The sequence below is a fragment of the Rhinolophus sinicus genome, linkage group LG01, assembly GCF_036562045.2.
Source record: "Rhinolophus sinicus isolate RSC01 linkage group LG01, ASM3656204v1, whole genome shotgun sequence".
Lineage (NCBI taxonomy): Eukaryota > Metazoa > Chordata > Mammalia > Chiroptera > Rhinolophidae > Rhinolophus > Rhinolophus sinicus.
Window position 1 is genome coordinate 193,672,689 of NC_133751.1, and position 17,551 is coordinate 193,690,239.

Below are 17,551 nucleotides of genomic sequence, written 5' to 3' on the forward strand. Positions count from 1 at the left end.
CAGACTCAGTGCCATTTATGCAGGAACTCAAGGTCTTGACTGTCCAGCAGGGACTAGAAGGGGCAGGCTCAGGTTCAGGGGGGCACAGACACCTCACCTCAAGGACAGGCCACGGTGGATGAGGGACAGATCGGGTCCTCTAAAGTGTGGGCCTCGGGCAGGAACCTGGTTGCCCAGGTCCCAAGGCAGTACTGCCTCCCCACCTGTCCTGGGGAGGGGGGAAGGGGACAGGACAGACAAGAGGCTGAGAGACTACCCTCTGCCCATACTCACCCAGCCTCTGCCTGCCCCACAACCCAGGGGCCCCCAGCCCTGTCCTCATGCCTCCCGTCATCTCTGCCTGAGCCCCAGGGCCCTGCCCACCTCTCATTCAGCCCTCTCCGTCCCTGCAGTCTGACGGGAATCTCCCCATTCGTTGGGGAAAACGATCGGACAACACTGATGAACATCCGAAACTACAACGTGGCCTTTGAGGAGACCACGTTCCTGAGCCTGAGCAGGGAGGCCCGGGGCTTCCTTATCAAAGTGCTGGTGCAGGATCGGCTGTGAGTACTCGGGCCAGGGAGCCCCCACCTGGAGTCCCCTCAGGCCACCCCCTACTTCTGCCCAAGCCTCTGCCCTTAGACGTTCAATCTCCCAAGTCCTTAGAGGCCCTGTTGCACCAAATATTTATTGACTGACTGACTGAATTAATATATGATAAATCCCTTCTTAATCCTCGTTCCTTTCTTTACAGGAGGCCTACCGCAGAGGAGACTCTGGAGCATCCTTGGTTCAAAGTGAGTCTAGTTCTGCAAAGTCCTGGTAGAAGAGGCAGAAGAAGGAGAACGTTATTAACAGCTCCATTTATTGAGTACCTACTGTGTGCAGTTACCATGATAGGCATTTTATATACTTATGATCTATGAGCCTCCCGATAGCTGTGCAAAGGAAGGTATTACTCCCAATTTGTTAAGGAAACAGGCTCAGGTTGGGATATCATGGCGTCCAAGGCACAGGGCTGGACCGCCCCCCACATCATGGGGCTCTTCATCAGGGTTCTCCCTGGCTCTCAAGACAAACCCTGGTCCTCCTCATTCCTGTGTGCCCACCTCTGTCCTGCACTGGGCCCACATACTGTGATTGGTAGGTGGCCTGGCCTCTTGGTTTTGAGCTCTCTGTGAGCAGAATTCTCACTCATTATCTTCAGACCCCAGCACCACAGGGCACAGCACCAAACTGTGAGGGGGGTGAGGTTCAGCAAATGACCCAGAAAAAGCAACTGAAGAAACTATGCATCGAGCATTGTGCTGGGTCAACGGAAGGCTGAGGTCGTTCTGGTATCTGTCCTTGGAGAATGGTCCTTGTCTCCCAGATCAGAAATGAGCTCCAAAGACGACAGCCTGGGTGGTTGACTGAGGGAAGCATCTGTCTTGGTCTGGCCCACCAGGCTGCAGATGTCTGGGGTGCTGGCTCCACATGGAGACAGATGGTGAGCTGGGCAGTGGGGCCCAGGTCAGGGGCCCAAGCACAGGCCTCCCAGGGCAGCCGGTGTACCAGGACAGGGCCTTGGGCCCTGGGGTGAGCTCCAAAACCCACCCCACAGGAGCCACCAATTTTCAGCCCCTCCACTTAGGGTCGGAGGATTGGTCCACATGTGGGCACCTTGGTTGTGGGAGTTGTTGTGACAGATCTAAGGGGAAGAGGACCCGCAGGAGTCTGGACTCGATACTGCCCAGTCCACTGTCCCCTCCTGGGGACTTTGTCCCTCCATTGCTAAACATCGAGGGTCTAGTTGACAGAGGATTTAACCTAAGTCTCTCTTTCCTGGGTTTGCAGACACAGGCAAAGGGCGCGGAGGTGAGCACGGATCACCTAAAGCTATTCCTCTCCCGGCGGAGGTGGCAGGTAAGTTTGGCTGGGCCCTGCTTCTGTGCCCTCCACCTTCTCATTCTGCAGCCTTCTCTAATCCTGCCATTTTTCTGTCATGTGCCTTCACATCCTGTTCATCTATCTTCATACGCTTTTTATTCTCTCAACTCCCAGCTTCTCCCATGTCCCCTGACCCTCTGCCTGCCTTAGGCCTTTCCCCTCCCCCAAGAAATGAGGTGGGCCTGAGTGGGTCAATCCAGCCCCAGGGCTCCCTCTGGTCTGACTCTAGTACTCTGTCTCCAGCGCTCCCAGATCAGCTACAAGTGCCACTTGGTGCTGCGCCCCATCCCTGAGCTGCTGCGGGCACCCCCGGAGCGGGTGTGGGTGGCCGTGCCCAGAAGACCACCCACCAGTGGGGGGCTCTCATCCTCCTCTGACTCAGAAGAAGAGGAGTTGGAGGAGCTGCCCTCAGTGCCCCGACCACTGCAGCCCGAGTTCTCGGGCTCCCGCATGTCCCTTACTGACATTCCCACTGAGGATGAGGCCCTGGGGACCCCAGAGGCTGGGACTGCCACCTGTATGGAGTGGCAAGAGCAGGGAAGGGCTCCCTCTCAGGACCAGGAGACCCCCAGCCCTCAGGCTGCCCCCTCCCCAGGCCAGGAGCCCCCTGCTGGGCCCAGCCCCCTGCGGGGAGAGCTCCGAAGGGGCAGCTCCGCTGAGAGTGCCCTGCCCCGGGCCGGGCCAAGGGAACCGGGCCGGGGCCTGCACAAGGCAGCATCTGTGGAGCTGCCACAGCGCCGTAGCCCCAGCCCGGGGGCCAGCCGCCTGACCCGAGGAGGCCTGGGAGAGGGTGAGTATGCCCAGAGGCTGCAGGCCCTGCGCCAGCGGCTGCTGCGGGGAGGCCCTGAGGATGGCAAGGTCAGTGGCCTCAGGGGTCCCCTGCTAGAGAGCCTGGGGAGCCGTGCCCGGGACCCCTGGCTGGCACGGGCTGCCTCCAGCGAGGCAGCACCCCAACACCAGCCTCCACCTGAGACTCGGGGCCTGCAGAAGAGCAGCAGCTTCTCACAGGGTGAGGGAGAGCCCCGGGGCCGGCACCGCCGTGCTGGGGCACCCCTTGAGATCCCTGTGGCCCGGCTTGGGGCACGCAGACTACAGGAGTCTTCCTCCCTGTCTGCCCTCAGCGAGACCCAGCCACCCAGCCCTGCGCGACCCAGTGCCCCCAAACCCAGTGCCCCTAAGTCTTCAGCACTTCCTGCCACCCCACCCAGTGATGCTCCCCGGCCCTTGGTACCCCAGCCTGCTCAAAAGAAGGCCGCAGAGTCCAAGGCAGAACCAGTCCCAGCGCCCAAGCCTATACAGCCCCCTGTGGCTCTGCAGACCCCAGCACCCCCCCTCACACCCTATGCCCAGATCATGCAGTCCCTGCAGCTAGCGGGCTCTGCGCAAAGCCTCCAGCAGGGCCCTGTGGCACCTGCGACAGAGCTCAAGTCCCACCCGGCCGTGTTCGCCAGGGTGGCCTCCCCACCTCCGGGAGCCTCCGACAAGCGCGTGCCTTCAGCCGCGGGTCCCTCAGTGCCGGCAGAGAAAGCCCTGGTCCCCACGGTGCCCCGCAGGCCAGGTAGCAGTCTCAGTAGCAGCATCGAGAACCTGGAATCAGAGGCCGTGTTTGAGGCCAAATTTAAGCGCAGCCGTGAGTCGCCCCTGTCGCGGGGGCTGCGAATGCTGAGTCGCTCGCGCTCTGAGGAGCGCGGCCCCTTTCGCGGGGCGGAGGAGGACGGCATGTACCGGCCCAGCCCGGCGGGAACGCCACTGGAGATGGTGCGACGGCCCGAGCGCTCCCGCTCCGTTCAGGACCTCAGGGCGGTCGGGGAGCCGGGCCTCGTCCGCCGTCTCTCGCTGTCGCTGTCCCAGCGGCTGCGGCGGACCCCGCCCGCGCAGCGCCACCCGGCCTCGGAGGCCCGCGGCGGGGACGGGGAGAGCTCGGAGGGTGGCAGCTCGGCTCGGGGCTCCCCGGTGCTAGCGGTGCGCCGGCGGCTCAGCTCCACGCTGGAGCGGCTGTCCAGCCGGCTGCAGCGCAGCGGCAGCAGTGAGGATTCGGGCGGCGCGTCGGGCCGCAGCACACCGCTCTTCGGACGGCTACGCCGGGCCACGTCCGAGGGAGAGAATCTGCGGCGCCTCGGCGTCCCACACAACCAGCTGGCGGCCCAGGCTGGCGCCACCACGCCTTCCGCGGAGTCCCTGGGCTCCGAGGCCAGTGGCACGTCTGGCGGCTCAGGTGAATGTGTGAACACGAGTGGGTGGGCAGGGGCCTGTACAGAGCTGGGGTGACAGGTGCAGAGTGCCGAAGAGGGTGGGGTGCGCTGGAGGAAGGTCTGGGAGGAGGAGAGGGCCAGGGACACCCACTGGAAAGAGGCTGAGGAGGTGCTGGAGGCCCTGAGAATGGAATTGGCAGGGCTGGAGCTGCCAGCGGCCGAGAGACAGAGGTCGGCTTGGGAGCAGGCCTGGCCAAGGATGGATGTTCGCTACTGCTCTGGGCTGAGGGCTGCAGGGAGATGGGAGCTGTCTGGTACTGGCTGGGCAGGTGCTCAGGCCCCTGGGTCTCCACAGCTTCTGGGGAAAGCCGGAGCAGGCCTCGATGGGGCCTCTCTCGCCTGCGGAAGAACAAGGGGTCATCACAGCCAAACCTCTCTGCCAGCGTCCAGGAGGATTTGGGTGACCAGTACGTGCGCAGCGAGTCAGGTAAGAGAGGCCTGCCGGGTGAGTAGGCCCTCCCTGCCCTAGGGGAAAGTCCTAGCTAGGTGAGAGATGGACCACCTTGAGGAGCCTGGGCACTGGTGGAAGGGCCCTGGAGTCAGAAAAACAACAATCATAGCAGCAGCTGCCAGTAATTAGCAATGCCAAGTAGATTACTTAAGAAGTAAGAGCTTATTACAAGAGATGCCTCACTCAACCCTCCCACATTGTTGAGAAACTATTTGTTTTACAGGTGAGGAAACAGGCTCAGCCATGCTAAGTGAGTAGCTTGTCGAAGGCACAGAGCTGGTAGTAAGTACAGCAGCCAGAGAGTTGGACTGTATGACCCTGTGCAGCCAGACACCAGAAGCAGCTTTGGGACCCCATACTCACGGCTAGCCTTCTTCCTGGTGGGCGAGCCTAGACAGTCTCTGTAAGGGGGGGGGGGTAGTTCTGAAGGATCTCAGGGTAGGGCTCCCCTATCCCCACAGCCCCCATGCTGATGCTGATGTGTGTAGGCTTAAATGTACAAGGAAAAAAAAAAATTTACAAGCAAAGACAGACTTTCTCTCCCAGCCTAGAGGTCCACAATCCGGACTGTCTCCCCAGTTCTCCGTTTCTCTACAGTTCTGAACACTCAATTGCCCCTCGTGGCCCCCCTGCCCCTGCAGAAGGCACTTCTTCATGGACAAACAGCTTCCAGGGCTCTTTGCTAGGGGGAGGGGAACACAGGATATTCCCTGGGCTGCAGGGAGGCAGGTATTCCACACCTGTGGTCACCTTGGTCCCTCACCTGAAAAAAGGGTACTAAAGGAAAAGGCTTCAGGAGGCCAGGTTTCCCAGACCTTCCTGCAGAAAGGAGCAGGCCCACCAAGCCAGGCCATGTGCAGGATCTTTATCAGTCACCAGTTCTTTTTCATTTTCTGATAAAACTCTGAACCATTCCAGCCATGCCTCAGCTGGGCTTGGCCGGGGAGCTGGGGTGACTTTCTCAAGGCAGTGAGCAGTGGGGGCTATAGTGAGGGAAGAGGAGGGAGGGAGGCCAGCGGGTGGGGGCAGGCGTGGAAAAGGAGAGGGAATAAGACAGAGAGAGTGGAGGAGGCACAGAGGCCTGGGGACAGCTGATTCCTTCCCACCTAGGGCCTCCCTCCCAAGTCCGTTTTGCTTGTGCAGCTGATTTCCTGCTGAGGCAGGGTCTCCCTACCTCATCCTCTCCCCACTTCCCGCAGAAGAAGGCTGTCCTGTGTCCACTTAACCAACTAGGGCTAGCCCCTGGGGGGATGGAGCTAGGACTGGCAGAGCTGGGACAGGGTCATCTTTCATCCTGGCCTCCCTCTCTCTACCCCCTACCCTGCACCCTCACTTGGGCTGGAGGCGGCCATTGACAAAACTGTATTCACTTAATGTTGGAGCCTGTGTGGGGCCCATCCTCCGGAAACCTGGGTCCTGCTGTTCTGACATCCCCTCCTGCTGACCATTCCTCTCCTGCCCAGCTCACCCCACCCCCACTCCCTCCTGGACCTTCAGACAGGCAGCAGCTAGGACTCCTAGGGGTATCTACCCCTCAGCTTTCTCTGCCCACATGAAAAAAGTCCATCTACCCACCCACACCCACCCCCAGTGGCGAGGACCAGATTGAGATATTTCTAAAGAGACATGCCAGGGAGCAGGAATGCAAGTCCTCATGGCACTAAAGAGCCACAGGCCAGGTGCCCTGGGCCAGAGACCTTGGCCCTTTTGCAGCCTGGCCATGGCCCATTCACCAGCCCACTGTGAAGCCAGCTTTGTTGAAATAACCTCTTTCTCTGGTGGTCTGTGCCTGGCTTTCTACTGGGCATATTAACAAGCTAATCATAACAACAGGAGCTAACATTTATGAGCACTTATTGTATCTTAGACACATGCTAAGCACTTTATATGCTTCTTACAATTCTCACAACAAGCCTATGAGCTTGGTGTTATTCTTTTCCTCAATTTACAGACAAGACATGGTTCAAGGTCGTGCAGATACTGTCTCTTGGCCCTTCAAAAGCTCTCACCACTTAGCTGAGCTGAAGGAGTATTAGAAGGTGTAGATGAAGGGTGAGGGAGGCAGACCCAGTTCCAGCCTTTGCCTCCATGTGGCCTTGACTTCAGATCTTTTGAGACGGCACATTTTGACTGAACATTATGTTCAACCCCAGGAGTCTCAGCTCAGGTCTCCAGCTCCTCTCCCTTGCCTTGTGGTACCTCAGAGGGAGTGAGTATTGTCGGATCTTAACCACTGCAGATTTTCAATATTTATTTGTTTTCATTTTATTTAACAAATGATATAGGCACTTAAATGTGGTGCCAGGTCTTGCTCTAAGCGATTCACCAACATAGGAGGTTGCTAATAAGCACCTCCAATAGTCAGTGAAAGGAAAAGATAGTTCTACACACAGCGAGTGCCTGGGGAGAGTGGTGCTCGCCCCAAAGAAGAGAAAATGTCTCGAAGGTGTGGCCAGGGGTTCTACTTTCCCTGTCTTTTACTCTGCTCCCCAGCTCTCCCTCGAATCATCCCCTCCCTCATCAGTAAGTGAGCTGGGGTCCCCACAGACATCCATGGCTGTCTGCTCTCCCTCCAGACTTTCCCCCCGTCTTCCACATCAAACTCAAGGACCAGGTGCTGCTGGAGGGAGAGGCAGCCACCCTGCTCTGCCTGCCAGCGGCCTGCCCTGCACCTCACATCTCCTGGATGAAAGGTAAGGAGATTACTTCTCCCCAGAGAGGAGCATCAGCAGGTGGCCTCAAGGCCTGGGGATGCTTGGGGGAGTGGAACCTGGGGATGCTCGGATGCTGGAAGAGCACACATGCAGCCTCACTCCCCCCTCCTGCTCCTCCCCACACCCAGACAAGCAGTCCCTGCGGTCAGAGCCCTCGGTGGTCATCGTGTCCTGCAAAGACGGGCGGCAGCTGCTAAGTATTCCCCGGGCGGGCAAGCGCCATGCTGGGCTCTACGAATGCTCAGCCACCAATGTCCTAGGCAGCGTCACCAGCTCCTGTACCGTGGCTGTGGCCCGTGAGCCTGGGGCAGGGACCAAGGGGGGCAGTGATGGGGGATGTTGGGACAGGGCTGGATGGGCCCTAAGCTGGAGCCTCAGGGCTCACTGGGTCTCCCCTACTCTTGCCAGGTGTCCCAGGAAAGCTAGCTCCTCCCGAGGTGCCCCAGACCTACCAGGACACGGCACTGGTGATCTGGAAGCCAGGAGACAGCCGGGCACCCTGCACATACACCCTGGAGCGGCGGGTGGATGGTGAGGGACTGCACAGGCTGGTGGGGGGAAGGGGACAGCAGAGTGAAGGTGGAGAAGCCAGGGAGACAAGCGCCCTCCGCGGGCAGACGTCCTCTCCCTGGGCTCCTTACAGATAGCACTGGGAGTTTGGGCCACCCATCCGTGACCTCAGCTCCTCCCCCATGCTGCATACAGGGGAGTCTTCCTGGCACCCTGTGAGCTCAGGCATCCCCGACTGTTACTACAATGTGACCCACCTACCAATTGGCGTGACCGTGAGGTTCCGTGTGGCCTGTGCCAATCGTGCCGGACAAGGGCCTTTCAGCAACCCTTCTGAGAAGGTCCTCGTCAGGGGCACGCAAGGTCAGTGAGATGGGAGGGGAGGGTGGCCAGAGAAGGAAGGGGACCACGAGCCCAGGGTCCACCCACTCTTTGGAGTACCAGGGGTTTGCCTCAGGGGGCGCCATGGTGATGATTTCTTTTTCCCCACTTAGATTCCTCTTCTCGGCCACCTGCTGCTCACCAAGATGCCCCTGTTACCTCAGGGCCAGCCAGGGCCCCACCTCTGGACTCTCCTACCTCACTGGCTCCATCCCCGACCCCCATTACAGCTCCTACTCCCCCAGGCCCCCCCAAGGCAGCCGCTGTCAGCCCCTCATCACCTCCTAGCCAGGCCTTGTCCTCACTCAAGGCTGTGGGTCCACCACCCCAAACCCCCCCACGAAAGCACAGGGGCCTGCAGGCTGCCCGGCAAGCAGAGCCCACCCAACCCAGTGCCCTGGTCCCCCCAAGTGAGCCCAAGTCTTCTGTCCCTGGCACTGGGACCCCGACCCCAGCCTCCACCCCTCAAGGGGTTAAACCAGTGTCTTCCTCTACTCCCTTGTATATGGTGACCTCCTTTGTGTCTGCACCTCCAGCCCCCGAGCCCCCAGCCCCTGAGCCCCCTCCTGAACCCACCAAGGTAACTGTGCGGACCCTCAGTCCAGCCAAGGAGATGGTCAGCTCCCCTGGGGGTGGTCCTCCCAGCTCTCTGGGGCCGGAGAGCACCACTCTTCGACAGGGCCCCCCTCAGAAACCCTACACCTTCCTGGAGGAGAAGGCCAGGCAAGCAGGGCCAGGGAAGGGAAGGGGGACAGAGGGGGAGTGGGTAGAACATAAGGGACACAGGGATTCAGAGAGAAGAGCAGACTGCCCGGCCTGGGTGGGGGCGGTGCTGAGATTGGGTCCTCAGCACTATTGAGTTCAGATTTTCTCTGGGCTAGGCATTGTGCTAAGCTCTGTAGCCATAAGATCTCATTTAATCTTCACAACTTGGAGAGGGAGCCACTGCATCATTAGCCTCACTCATGTCACAGATGGGGAAACTGAGGTTAGAGAGGAGAGCTTATGGGATTTGCCTAAGGTGCAGAGCCACTGAGTGGTAGAACTGAGATTTGAACCCAAATGCCTAGGATTGAACTCCAGAGCCCACATTTGCTACCACTGCATTCTTGCCCCCAGGGGTCCATGCTCGCCCCCCGCTTAGCCCTCACCATGGAGGTTTCCCCATCTCTCCTCTGAGCCTGTGGTGTCCCCCCAACACATAGGGGCCGGTTTGGTGTAGTGCGAGCGTGTCGGGAGAATGCCACTGGGCGAACATTCGTGGCCAAGATTGTGCCCTACGCAGCTGAAGGCAAGCGGCGGGTCCTGCAGGAGTATGAAGTGCTGCGGACACTGCACCACGAGCGACTCATGTCCCTGCACGAGGCCTACATCACCCCACGTTACCTGGTACTCATCGCTGAGAGCTGTGGCAACCGGGAGCTCCTCTGTGGGCTCAGCGACAGGTAGTTGGGCATTCTGAGGGAACGGAGCAAGAGTAGGGGGAGCTGCGCTGGGATCTGGGATATCACCTGCCTCCCCTGGGCCCCCCAGGTTCCGATATTCAGAGGATGATGTGGCCACGTATGTGGTGCAGCTGCTCCAAGGCCTGGACTACCTCCATGGCCGCCATATCCTGCACCTGGACATCAAGCCAGACAACCTGCTGCTGGCCCCTGACAACGCCCTCAAGATCGTGGACTTCGGCAGTGCCCAGCCCTACAACCCCCAGGCCCTGCAGCCCCTTGGCCACCGCACGGGCACGCTGGAGTTCATGGGTGAGGGCACCATGCCAGCCAGGGTGGGGGGTCAGGGTACTGCCAAAGAGGCAGCCGCCAGAGCTCACCTCACTTGACCCACATGTGTGCCTTTATTGAGTGCTTGCTGTATGCAAGCAATGATCGAAGTCCTTTCCGTGGGATTTTTTCAGTTTATCTTTACAATAGCCCTGGAGATTGGCATAACATTACCCCCATTTTACAGTCACGGAAACAGGCATAGTGAGGTTATTTGTCCAATATCAGACAGTTTTAAATGGTCAAGCCAGGATTTGATAAAGCTGGAAAGACAGGAGGATCAATTACTAATTTATATAAATAAGGAAAACCAGCTACCGTTTAGCTACCCATTAATTACTTAATGTTCATTATCTCTGTTCCTTAGAGTTATTCTGCAACCCACACGTCACAAATGAGGAAATGGAGAGCCAGACAGGTTTAGTGCAGTGCCCAGGTCCTACAGCTAGAAGGGGCAGGCCTGGAATTAGAGCCAGCCAGGCCGATTTCAAAGGCTCTTACTCTTTGTGCTGGCCGTGTTCTTTGTGAATGGGCACCTCCCTTGGAGCTGATCCGAGGGAGCCAGTGACCCTGTTTCTCAGCAACTCTGTAGTTCTGGGAATCCCCACCATTCAGCACCGGGGCTGATTCCTCAGGTTCCCAAATGTCCCCTGGGGGCCACCCCCACTCCCATCCTGCCTGCTGTCATCCAGGGCCTGCTGCTCTGGTTGGACCCATGGTCTGGTGACCTGGGCATTGTCCTGCTCCTCAAGCCCCCGGGGCCTCCCCTGCCTCTCTCCCTGCTTCCCTGCCACCAGGAAACTGGTTCAGCTTGGCCTCTGTCTCCTGTCAGCTCCTGAGATGGTGAGGGGAGAACCCATCGGCTCTGCCACAGACATCTGGGGCGCGGGTGTGCTCACTTACATCATGTGAGTGCCCCCAGGACCCACCTTCTGCCTGTACCCTTTGCCCTCTTCCCACCTCCCCAGCACACGTGAATGTACACATGCATGCAAACATGCGTGTGTGTGCCCACGTGTGGGTAGCCTTGTCCCTCAGTGCTGTGCCCCTGGACCTGTGAGTTGACCCTCAGTTCACGTGTATCAACTGAATTCTCTCTACCACAGGCTCAGTGGACGCTCCCCATTCTATGAACCAGATCCCCAGGAGACAGAGGCTCGTATTGTGGGGGGCCGCTTCGATGCCTTCCAGCTATACCCCAACACCTCCCAAAGCGCCACCCTCTTTTTGCGAAAGGTCCTCTCAGTACATCCCTGGTGAGTGAGCCCCACACCTGCCAACCCCCCAGCATTCCCTGCCCCTGGCCTTGGACTGCCCCGGCCCGGCCCATGCCTAAAATCCCCCAACTCCTGCCCTGCCCCCTATTAATAATGCACTGTTAACTACTACTAAACGGTTGTATACCCATCATTTAAAGCTTACAACAGCCCTATGACATAGGCAGAATCACTGTCCCCATTCCAGAGATTGGGAAACTGAGCCCGAGTTGTCCAAAGTCATTCAATAGGGGTCAATCCAAGATTGGGACAGATCTATGGGAGGACAGAGCCCCGCCCTGCTCCAGTCCATCCCTCCAAGCTCACCATCCCTGGTCCTGCCTGGCAGGAGCCGGCCCTCCCTGCAGGACTGCCTGGCCCACCCGTGGCTTCAGGATGCCTACCTGATGAAATTGCGCCGCCAGACGCTCACCTTCACCACCAACCGGCTCAAGGAGTTCCTGAGTGAGCAGCGGCGCCGCAGGGCAGAGGCTGCCACCCGTCACAAGGTGCTGCTCCGTTCCTACCCAGGCAGCTCCTAGTGGCTCGGACCAGGACCACAGCCTGGCCCCGGGCTTCCACTTGGGGCTCCCGCTGATGCCTCGGGACATTCCAGGGCCCCCGCTGAGCCGGGTGGGCCCAGGGCTTCGGACACCACCAGCAGCAACATCCGGTCGGGCTATTACCTCATGGACCCGCAGGGACAGAGGTCCCGGGCTTCGGCCATTGCCACCAGGCCAGAGCCAATGGCCACCAGGCTAGAGCCAGAGTGGGAGACTTGTTGGCCAGGCTGGGTGGAGTCAGGAGCAGAAATAGGGGCAAGAACGGAATGGGGAAGTGAGAGAAAAGAATGGGAGACAGTAGGAAGGTTCTAGGGTAGGGGACAGTGCATCTGGGGGGAAACCAACTGAGGAGGGTGTGAGTGGCTGGAGAGGTGGAAAAGGAAGGAGCCCAGGGTGCCAAGGCCATGGGCAGGGAGTGTCAGTGAAGCAGAGACAGGACATGGAGACAGTGTCAGAGTGGCAGAGACAGCATGTAAGAGAGGGCAGCGAGGTGCGGGAGGGAGACGAGAAAGGACTCAAGGCGGATGGGGTGGGCCAGCTGCCAGCATCCCAGAAGAAGGTATGGACAGTTGGAGGCAGGAGGCAGTGGCCGCTCAGGCCAGCCCTGTCCTCCTGCCCCAGGGGATGCAGCTCTGGGCCCTCTGTACTGGCCCAAGGATGTCCCCACTGCCCTTCTGTGGCCTTCGCCCTTCTTCTCGTTCATATTTATTTATTTATTGACTTTTATGAAGTTTCCCTTCCATCCAATCCCTATTGCTCATGTCGTCCCCCCAGCCATCCAGCTGTCTGTGCAGCTGTCTGTCTGTCACAAGGAAAATAAAAACAGCAAGCAGCAAGACCTACGTGTAGTCTATGGGGAGAGATGGTTGGGGTTGGGATGCAAGGTGTTGGGACAGGAGCATTCCAGTTTTCTTTGGGCCAGTGAGAGCCCAGGTATACCAGCTAGCACCTTTGGACCTGTCTGCCCCCTCCCCTAAGCCTTCTGGCCCCTTACCGCTCCCTTATTCCCAGAGGGAGGAGAAACTTCAGTCTGCTTCTCTCTCTCTGAAGTTTCTGGAATCCTGGCAGGTCCACTGAATCCCCACCACCACCCTCTAACCAGACTCTGGTGGCCCCCACCTCTTCTCACATGTTCCGTCATCACATCTTGGAGGATGCTGGGCTCTGGAATGGACTGGCCCACACCCCAATCCCGGCTCAGCCTTTCACTCTGCTCTAGTCCTGAATCCTGGAGCAGAGGGGCTTTTAGGATGATGATTGGTAAGAGCAGGTGGTGTGAAGAGCTGCAGAGGAGACCAGGAGAGCCCCACGCCCCACACTCTGTGTTAGAGCACCGATAAGGGCACCAGCTGCACAGGGCAGCTGTGAATGCTCCGGTCAACATGTCTGCTGTGATGGGGCCACAGATGAGCACTTTCCTAGGTCCCAGGGACACTCAGCCTGGACCTTCTGGTCTCCACAGCAAGCTGAGGGGTCTGCTGGGTGTGAAGGCACCTTGCCTCTAGCTGCGCTCCTGCAGTGCCACAGAATGGTCACTGGGTCCTAGAACTGAGCTGCCCTGCCTTGAGGTGGGGGGAGTGGGGAGCCAGTTTTCGTCAGCTCCAGAGGGACTGTCCTCCCCTTTCACCTCTTGAAAACTGTTATTGACACTGACAGAAATAAAGCCTCCACCATGAGCAGAGAGAACTGGTGCTGGTGTGTTACTGATTGAGGTTGAGGGCTCCCTAGCTGGAGCCCTAACAACCCTCTGCCCAGCCCAGCCCAGCCTCTCTGGCTTCTCAAGACCCCAGGGAAGAGGCAATCCTCATCATCATAAAACAACAGGATGTTAAAGCAGCTGGAAGGGACCAGAGAGACCCTTGCTCACCTGTCATTTTAGCAATGAAGATATACAGTTTGCCTGTGAGAATCTCTAATCCCCTAGTCACTGCAAGTGTTTCCATATAAAAATGAGGTGCCTGAACTCATATCTTGATAAATGGTAAAATTCTTCTCCCATGCCCTTGTGGTCTTGAGCTCCCTTCCAATCTCCATTGGAAATGGCATGTGAACTGCTTGTTCCAAACCTGGAGGAGCAAAGGTAATTTATACTAGCAGAACTGTGTCAAAATTGCTCTGATCAAAAAGTGACAGTTCTCCACACCCTGCCTGGCAGTTACAGTGAATGGAAGAAATGCTCTTACCTGGTGCCCTGGCTTGGGCTCCAGGCATGTCTACAGGCTAACCTAACTCCTTCACCCAGGTGGTCTGACGCCCCTATGCACCAGCTTTGCCCCAAAATGTGCTTGGACCAACCTAAAGTTGCTGAGTCAATCTCCAGGGACAGAGTAACCCAGCCAGACCCTGCCATGTCACATGGAGGACAAGGGGAGATGGGGGTGGCAGGAGGGGATGCTGGTCTCAAAAATCTTTAAGGTCCCCTCTAGATTATCTCAGTTTACCACCAGAGGGCACAGTGCAGAAATAACAACCCTAGACTCTTGGGGCAGGGGAGGGGGAGAAAGGCACTTACAGATTGGTCCTGACAGCCACGTGGCCCTCTCATAATTGGCTGGATGGACATTGAAGTCCTCCGCTACTCTGGCTTCATTTAGGGACACTCCCACAAACACTCGCATCCCTTAACCTATGGTGTTCCCGGGAAGGGCACGTTGCATTGTCCAAGGACTGACCTGAGTGTAAAGTTGCCCCAGCAGGCAGCTGAATCTCCTGTCCGCCTGGAACCTTGTCTGGTCCTCCTGGGAGTGGGATGGATGCCCCCTGCCCTGGGAGGGGATGGGGCTGCGTCCAGCTGCCCAGCTGTCAGGGCATTGACGTGGGGTGCACCCCAGAGAAGCTCGAGTTTCCCTCCAGGGCCTGTCCCAGCGGCTGAGCCAGCATCCCAGGCGTCCTCGGGCTAAATAAGGAGACTACTTGGGTCAGGGGGCGGGGGCTGGGGTCCCGGGGGGCTTGGGGCTACCACTCCAAACAAGGCAAGGAGGGGAGCAATGTATAAAACCAGGACCCAGGGCTGAGCACCTGCCCGTGCCCTTACCGTGAAGAACTCCGTGCCGCCTGCTACCCAGCTAGTTGACACAAGTCCTGAAGCCAACCCCCACCCCCCACTCCACGGTGAGTCCAGATCCTCAGACCAGCGCTAGATACTCACATCCCGGGGATGTTCTGAAACCGAAGGGGAAAGGCTGAAGGTCTCAGTCTCTGTGTCAGCCTGGACCCCTGCGTTTGTTTTCCGCTTCCCAGATGTCCAAAGCAGCTCCCGCCAAAAAACCGGCAGCTGCGGCCCCGCCTCCGGGATGTACCCTGGATATCAATGACCCCCAGGTCCAGAAAGCGGCCATTCGCATCCAGGCTTCTTACCGGGGCCACAGGTGAGGAAGAGCCCTGGAGCCCTCGGAAGGAAGGGAGCTGGACCTGCAGAAATCCCATTCCTGCATTGGGGGTGGGGGGTACTGAACATAGCGCCATGGACCGCTAGGGTCATTAGACTTAGGGGAGAACAGTTACTGAGGTTGGAAGGATGGCAGACAGGAGTAGATCATTATATTAGGGTAACGATTCAGGAGCGGCCCCCCTTCCTATTTCCCCACCGCCATGTTTAAGGGTCTAGTGGGTCGAGGGGGCAGGCAGGGTAGGGTGTGCGGGCGACAGGGTTGCGGGCGGGTGGGAACAGTGTCGTGGGAGCTCTGGGCCCTGACCCTGCCTGCGGGTAGGTCCCGGAAGGAGCTGCGGGAGAACGGGCCACCTCGAGTGCTGGAGCCGCTGAAGGACGTGATGCTCATCGAGGGCAGCGCGGCCAAGCTGACTTGCCGCATTTCGGCTTTCCCGGACCCATTCATCCGCTGGAGCAAGGACGGCAAGGAGTTGCGCGACGGGCCCAAGTATCGCTACATCTTTGAGGACCCTGATGTAGTCGCATTGGTGGTGCGCGATGGCGAGCTGTCAGACTTGGGCCAGTACAGCATCAACGTCACCAACCCCTTCGGCCAGTGCTCCGACTCGGCGCGCATACTCGTGGAAGGTACGAGCGCCCCAGGTGCACCGCGCAGAGCAGCACCACCCCGCGGGAGCCCGCAGCCGGGTCCAGCCGCACGTTTATCGCTGGGCCTAGCCGCGTTCGGATGGGGATGTGGCCAGCCCAGCCCCCGGCACAGCCTGAGGTACAGAGCAGGGCGCCGCGCCGCGTGGGCTGGGTAGTCCTTCCCTACCTCGGGATCCTGTCCCACCCAGGCTAAGAAGTCCACTATGGGTTTCAATCACTCAACTTCAGGGCCCCAAGGTTACAGCGCGCTAGAGGCAGAGCCAGGGGTAGAGCCCTGGTCTTCTGGCTCCCCCCTCCCGGGGGGGGGCAATTTCCACTACCCGGAGCTGCCTCCAAGGCACTGCGAGATGTGTGACCATTTCTGGGCTTTCACGCGTAGTGTCCCTTTTGATCCTCCATGCAGCCCTACGAAGTAGTAGGGGGGCAGGGATTAGAGTTGCTAAAGCGAGTTTAGATCCATCTCGTAGTTAGGGCTGATATTAGCTGGGAAGGTGTTGTCCTTGCCCCGCCTCACCTCCAGGTCACTCACTGGATCGCATTCCCTTTCCCTTCCTCTAGTGCCGGCGAAAATTCAAAAGGGACCGGGTAACACTAAGGCGCGCAAGGGCACCACAGTGACGCTGAGCGCGGAGATCATGGGCGAGCCTGCCCCCGACGTGGGCTGGACCAAGGACGGGAAGGACATCGAGGAGGACGACAGGCGAGGGCGGGGACCTGCCGCAAGGGCAGAGCCTGGAACTGGAGCCCGGGCCCCAGCAAACCAGCGGAGTGGGACGGGGGTTGGGAAACTGGGAGCGAAGAACAGAGCTGGCTAATTAGCCCGGCCCTGGGAGCGCGTAAACTGACCCGCTGCCCCCCCTCCCCCCCCCCGCAGGGTGTTTTTTGAGATCGGCAGCACCACCACGACGCTGACCATCCGCCGGTCCACACCCCAGGACAGTGGCAAGTACGAAGTGTACGTGGAGAACAGCCTGGGTATGGACCAGAGCTTCGCTCGCGTGGACGTGGCCTGAAAAGGACCCTCGGACCTTTCGCCCAGGCTCCGAGCCCAGGTGTGGGTAGCACCAACAAGCCCCCTCCATCTTGCTTAATAAAACTGCTCTCTTTGACCCTCCTCGTCGATTCTCTTCTTTTGAGTTGCCATTTCCTCTCCCCGCCACCGGTACCCACACTCTTCCAGACCCACACACCCAGGTCACAGAATGTTGGGGTCAGAGGGAAGTTTGGAGAGTGTCTAGTCCAGTACCTCATTTTACAGACAGTAAGTCTGAGATAGGCTTTTCTGAGATAGGCTTTTCTCACGGCAGAAAGCTCCTTCACCTCCCAGGATGGGCAGAGGCGTCAATGACTCCGCCTTCTTTTCTTTTGTATGCCTCAAGCCTCACCCCCTCGTGGAGGGTTTGCACTCCGGCCATGCCTGTTTCAAGGCTGACCTCACGCCCTCTCATCTCTAGTCCCGCTTTTCCCCGTGACTTAGTTCTCTACTTTGGCAGCTACCCCTGGGCCCATTCCCAGACAGCTCCTGGTCCTAATCCGGGTTCAGGCTTTTTTCTCAGGCCCCACCCTTCTTTTCATTTAGCACCGCCCCTTTGATGCCTTGGCCACGCCCCGTATCCGCCTATAAGTCCCCCCCCTTTCTCCTCTTAGAAGAGGGAAAGGAGCTTAAGAACTACAATCCCCGGCAGACTTTGCGAAGTTC

The 17,551-nt window shown here is 58.7% G+C and overlaps 2 protein-coding genes and 1 long non-coding RNA gene across 14 annotated transcripts in view; 2 read left to right on the forward strand and 1 right to left on the reverse strand.

Annotated features, from left to right (window-relative positions):
* SPEG (striated muscle enriched protein kinase) overlaps positions 1-12,651 on the forward strand; it is a 55,711-nt gene extending 43,060 nt beyond the window's left edge. For 11 of the 12 annotated variants that reach the window (XM_074313783.1, XM_074313789.1, XM_074313799.1 and 8 more), the window contains 15 exons: positions 393-545; positions 737-779; positions 1,819-1,887; positions 2,155-4,126; positions 4,459-4,590; positions 7,191-7,307; positions 7,457-7,624; positions 7,737-7,859; positions 8,034-8,201; positions 8,333-8,942; positions 9,425-9,664; positions 9,753-9,976; positions 10,827-10,902; positions 11,101-11,250; positions 11,600-12,651. In XM_074313783.1, the coding sequence (XP_074169884.1) occupies positions 393-545; positions 737-779; positions 1,819-1,887; positions 2,155-4,126; positions 4,459-4,590; positions 7,191-7,307; positions 7,457-7,624; positions 7,737-7,859; positions 8,034-8,201; positions 8,333-8,942; positions 9,425-9,664; positions 9,753-9,976; positions 10,827-10,902; positions 11,101-11,250; positions 11,600-11,792 (4,438 nt within the window). In that variant the 3' untranslated portion in view covers positions 11,793-12,651. Of the gene's footprint in view, positions 1-392; positions 546-736; positions 780-1,818; positions 1,888-2,154; positions 4,127-4,458; positions 4,591-7,190; positions 7,308-7,456; positions 7,625-7,736; positions 7,860-8,033; positions 8,202-8,332; positions 8,943-9,424; positions 9,665-9,752; positions 9,977-10,791; positions 10,903-11,100; positions 11,251-11,599 lie in introns of those variants that run through there. The other variant, XR_012489842.1, reaches the window with a different exon arrangement.
* Positions 12,652-12,766: 115 nt separating this feature from the next.
* On the reverse strand, positions 12,767-15,097 carry LOC141567301 (uncharacterized). Its single transcript, XR_012489862.1, has 3 exons — positions 14,962-15,097; positions 14,486-14,709; positions 12,767-13,879 (listed from the first exon to the last, which is right to left on the reverse strand). It is a non-coding gene; the product is annotated as an uncharacterized LOC141567301 (long non-coding RNA).
* On the forward strand, positions 14,702-16,961 carry SPEGNB (SPEG neighbor). Its single transcript, XM_019741822.2, has 5 exons — positions 14,702-14,924; positions 15,054-15,181; positions 15,524-15,831; positions 16,411-16,552; positions 16,727-16,961. The coding sequence occupies exons 2-5, from the start codon at positions 15,054-15,056 to the stop codon at positions 16,863-16,865; spliced, it is 717 nt and encodes a 238-aa protein (XP_019597381.1). The 5' UTR covers positions 14,702-14,924; the 3' UTR covers positions 16,866-16,961.
* Positions 16,962-17,551: the final 590 nt, after the last annotated feature.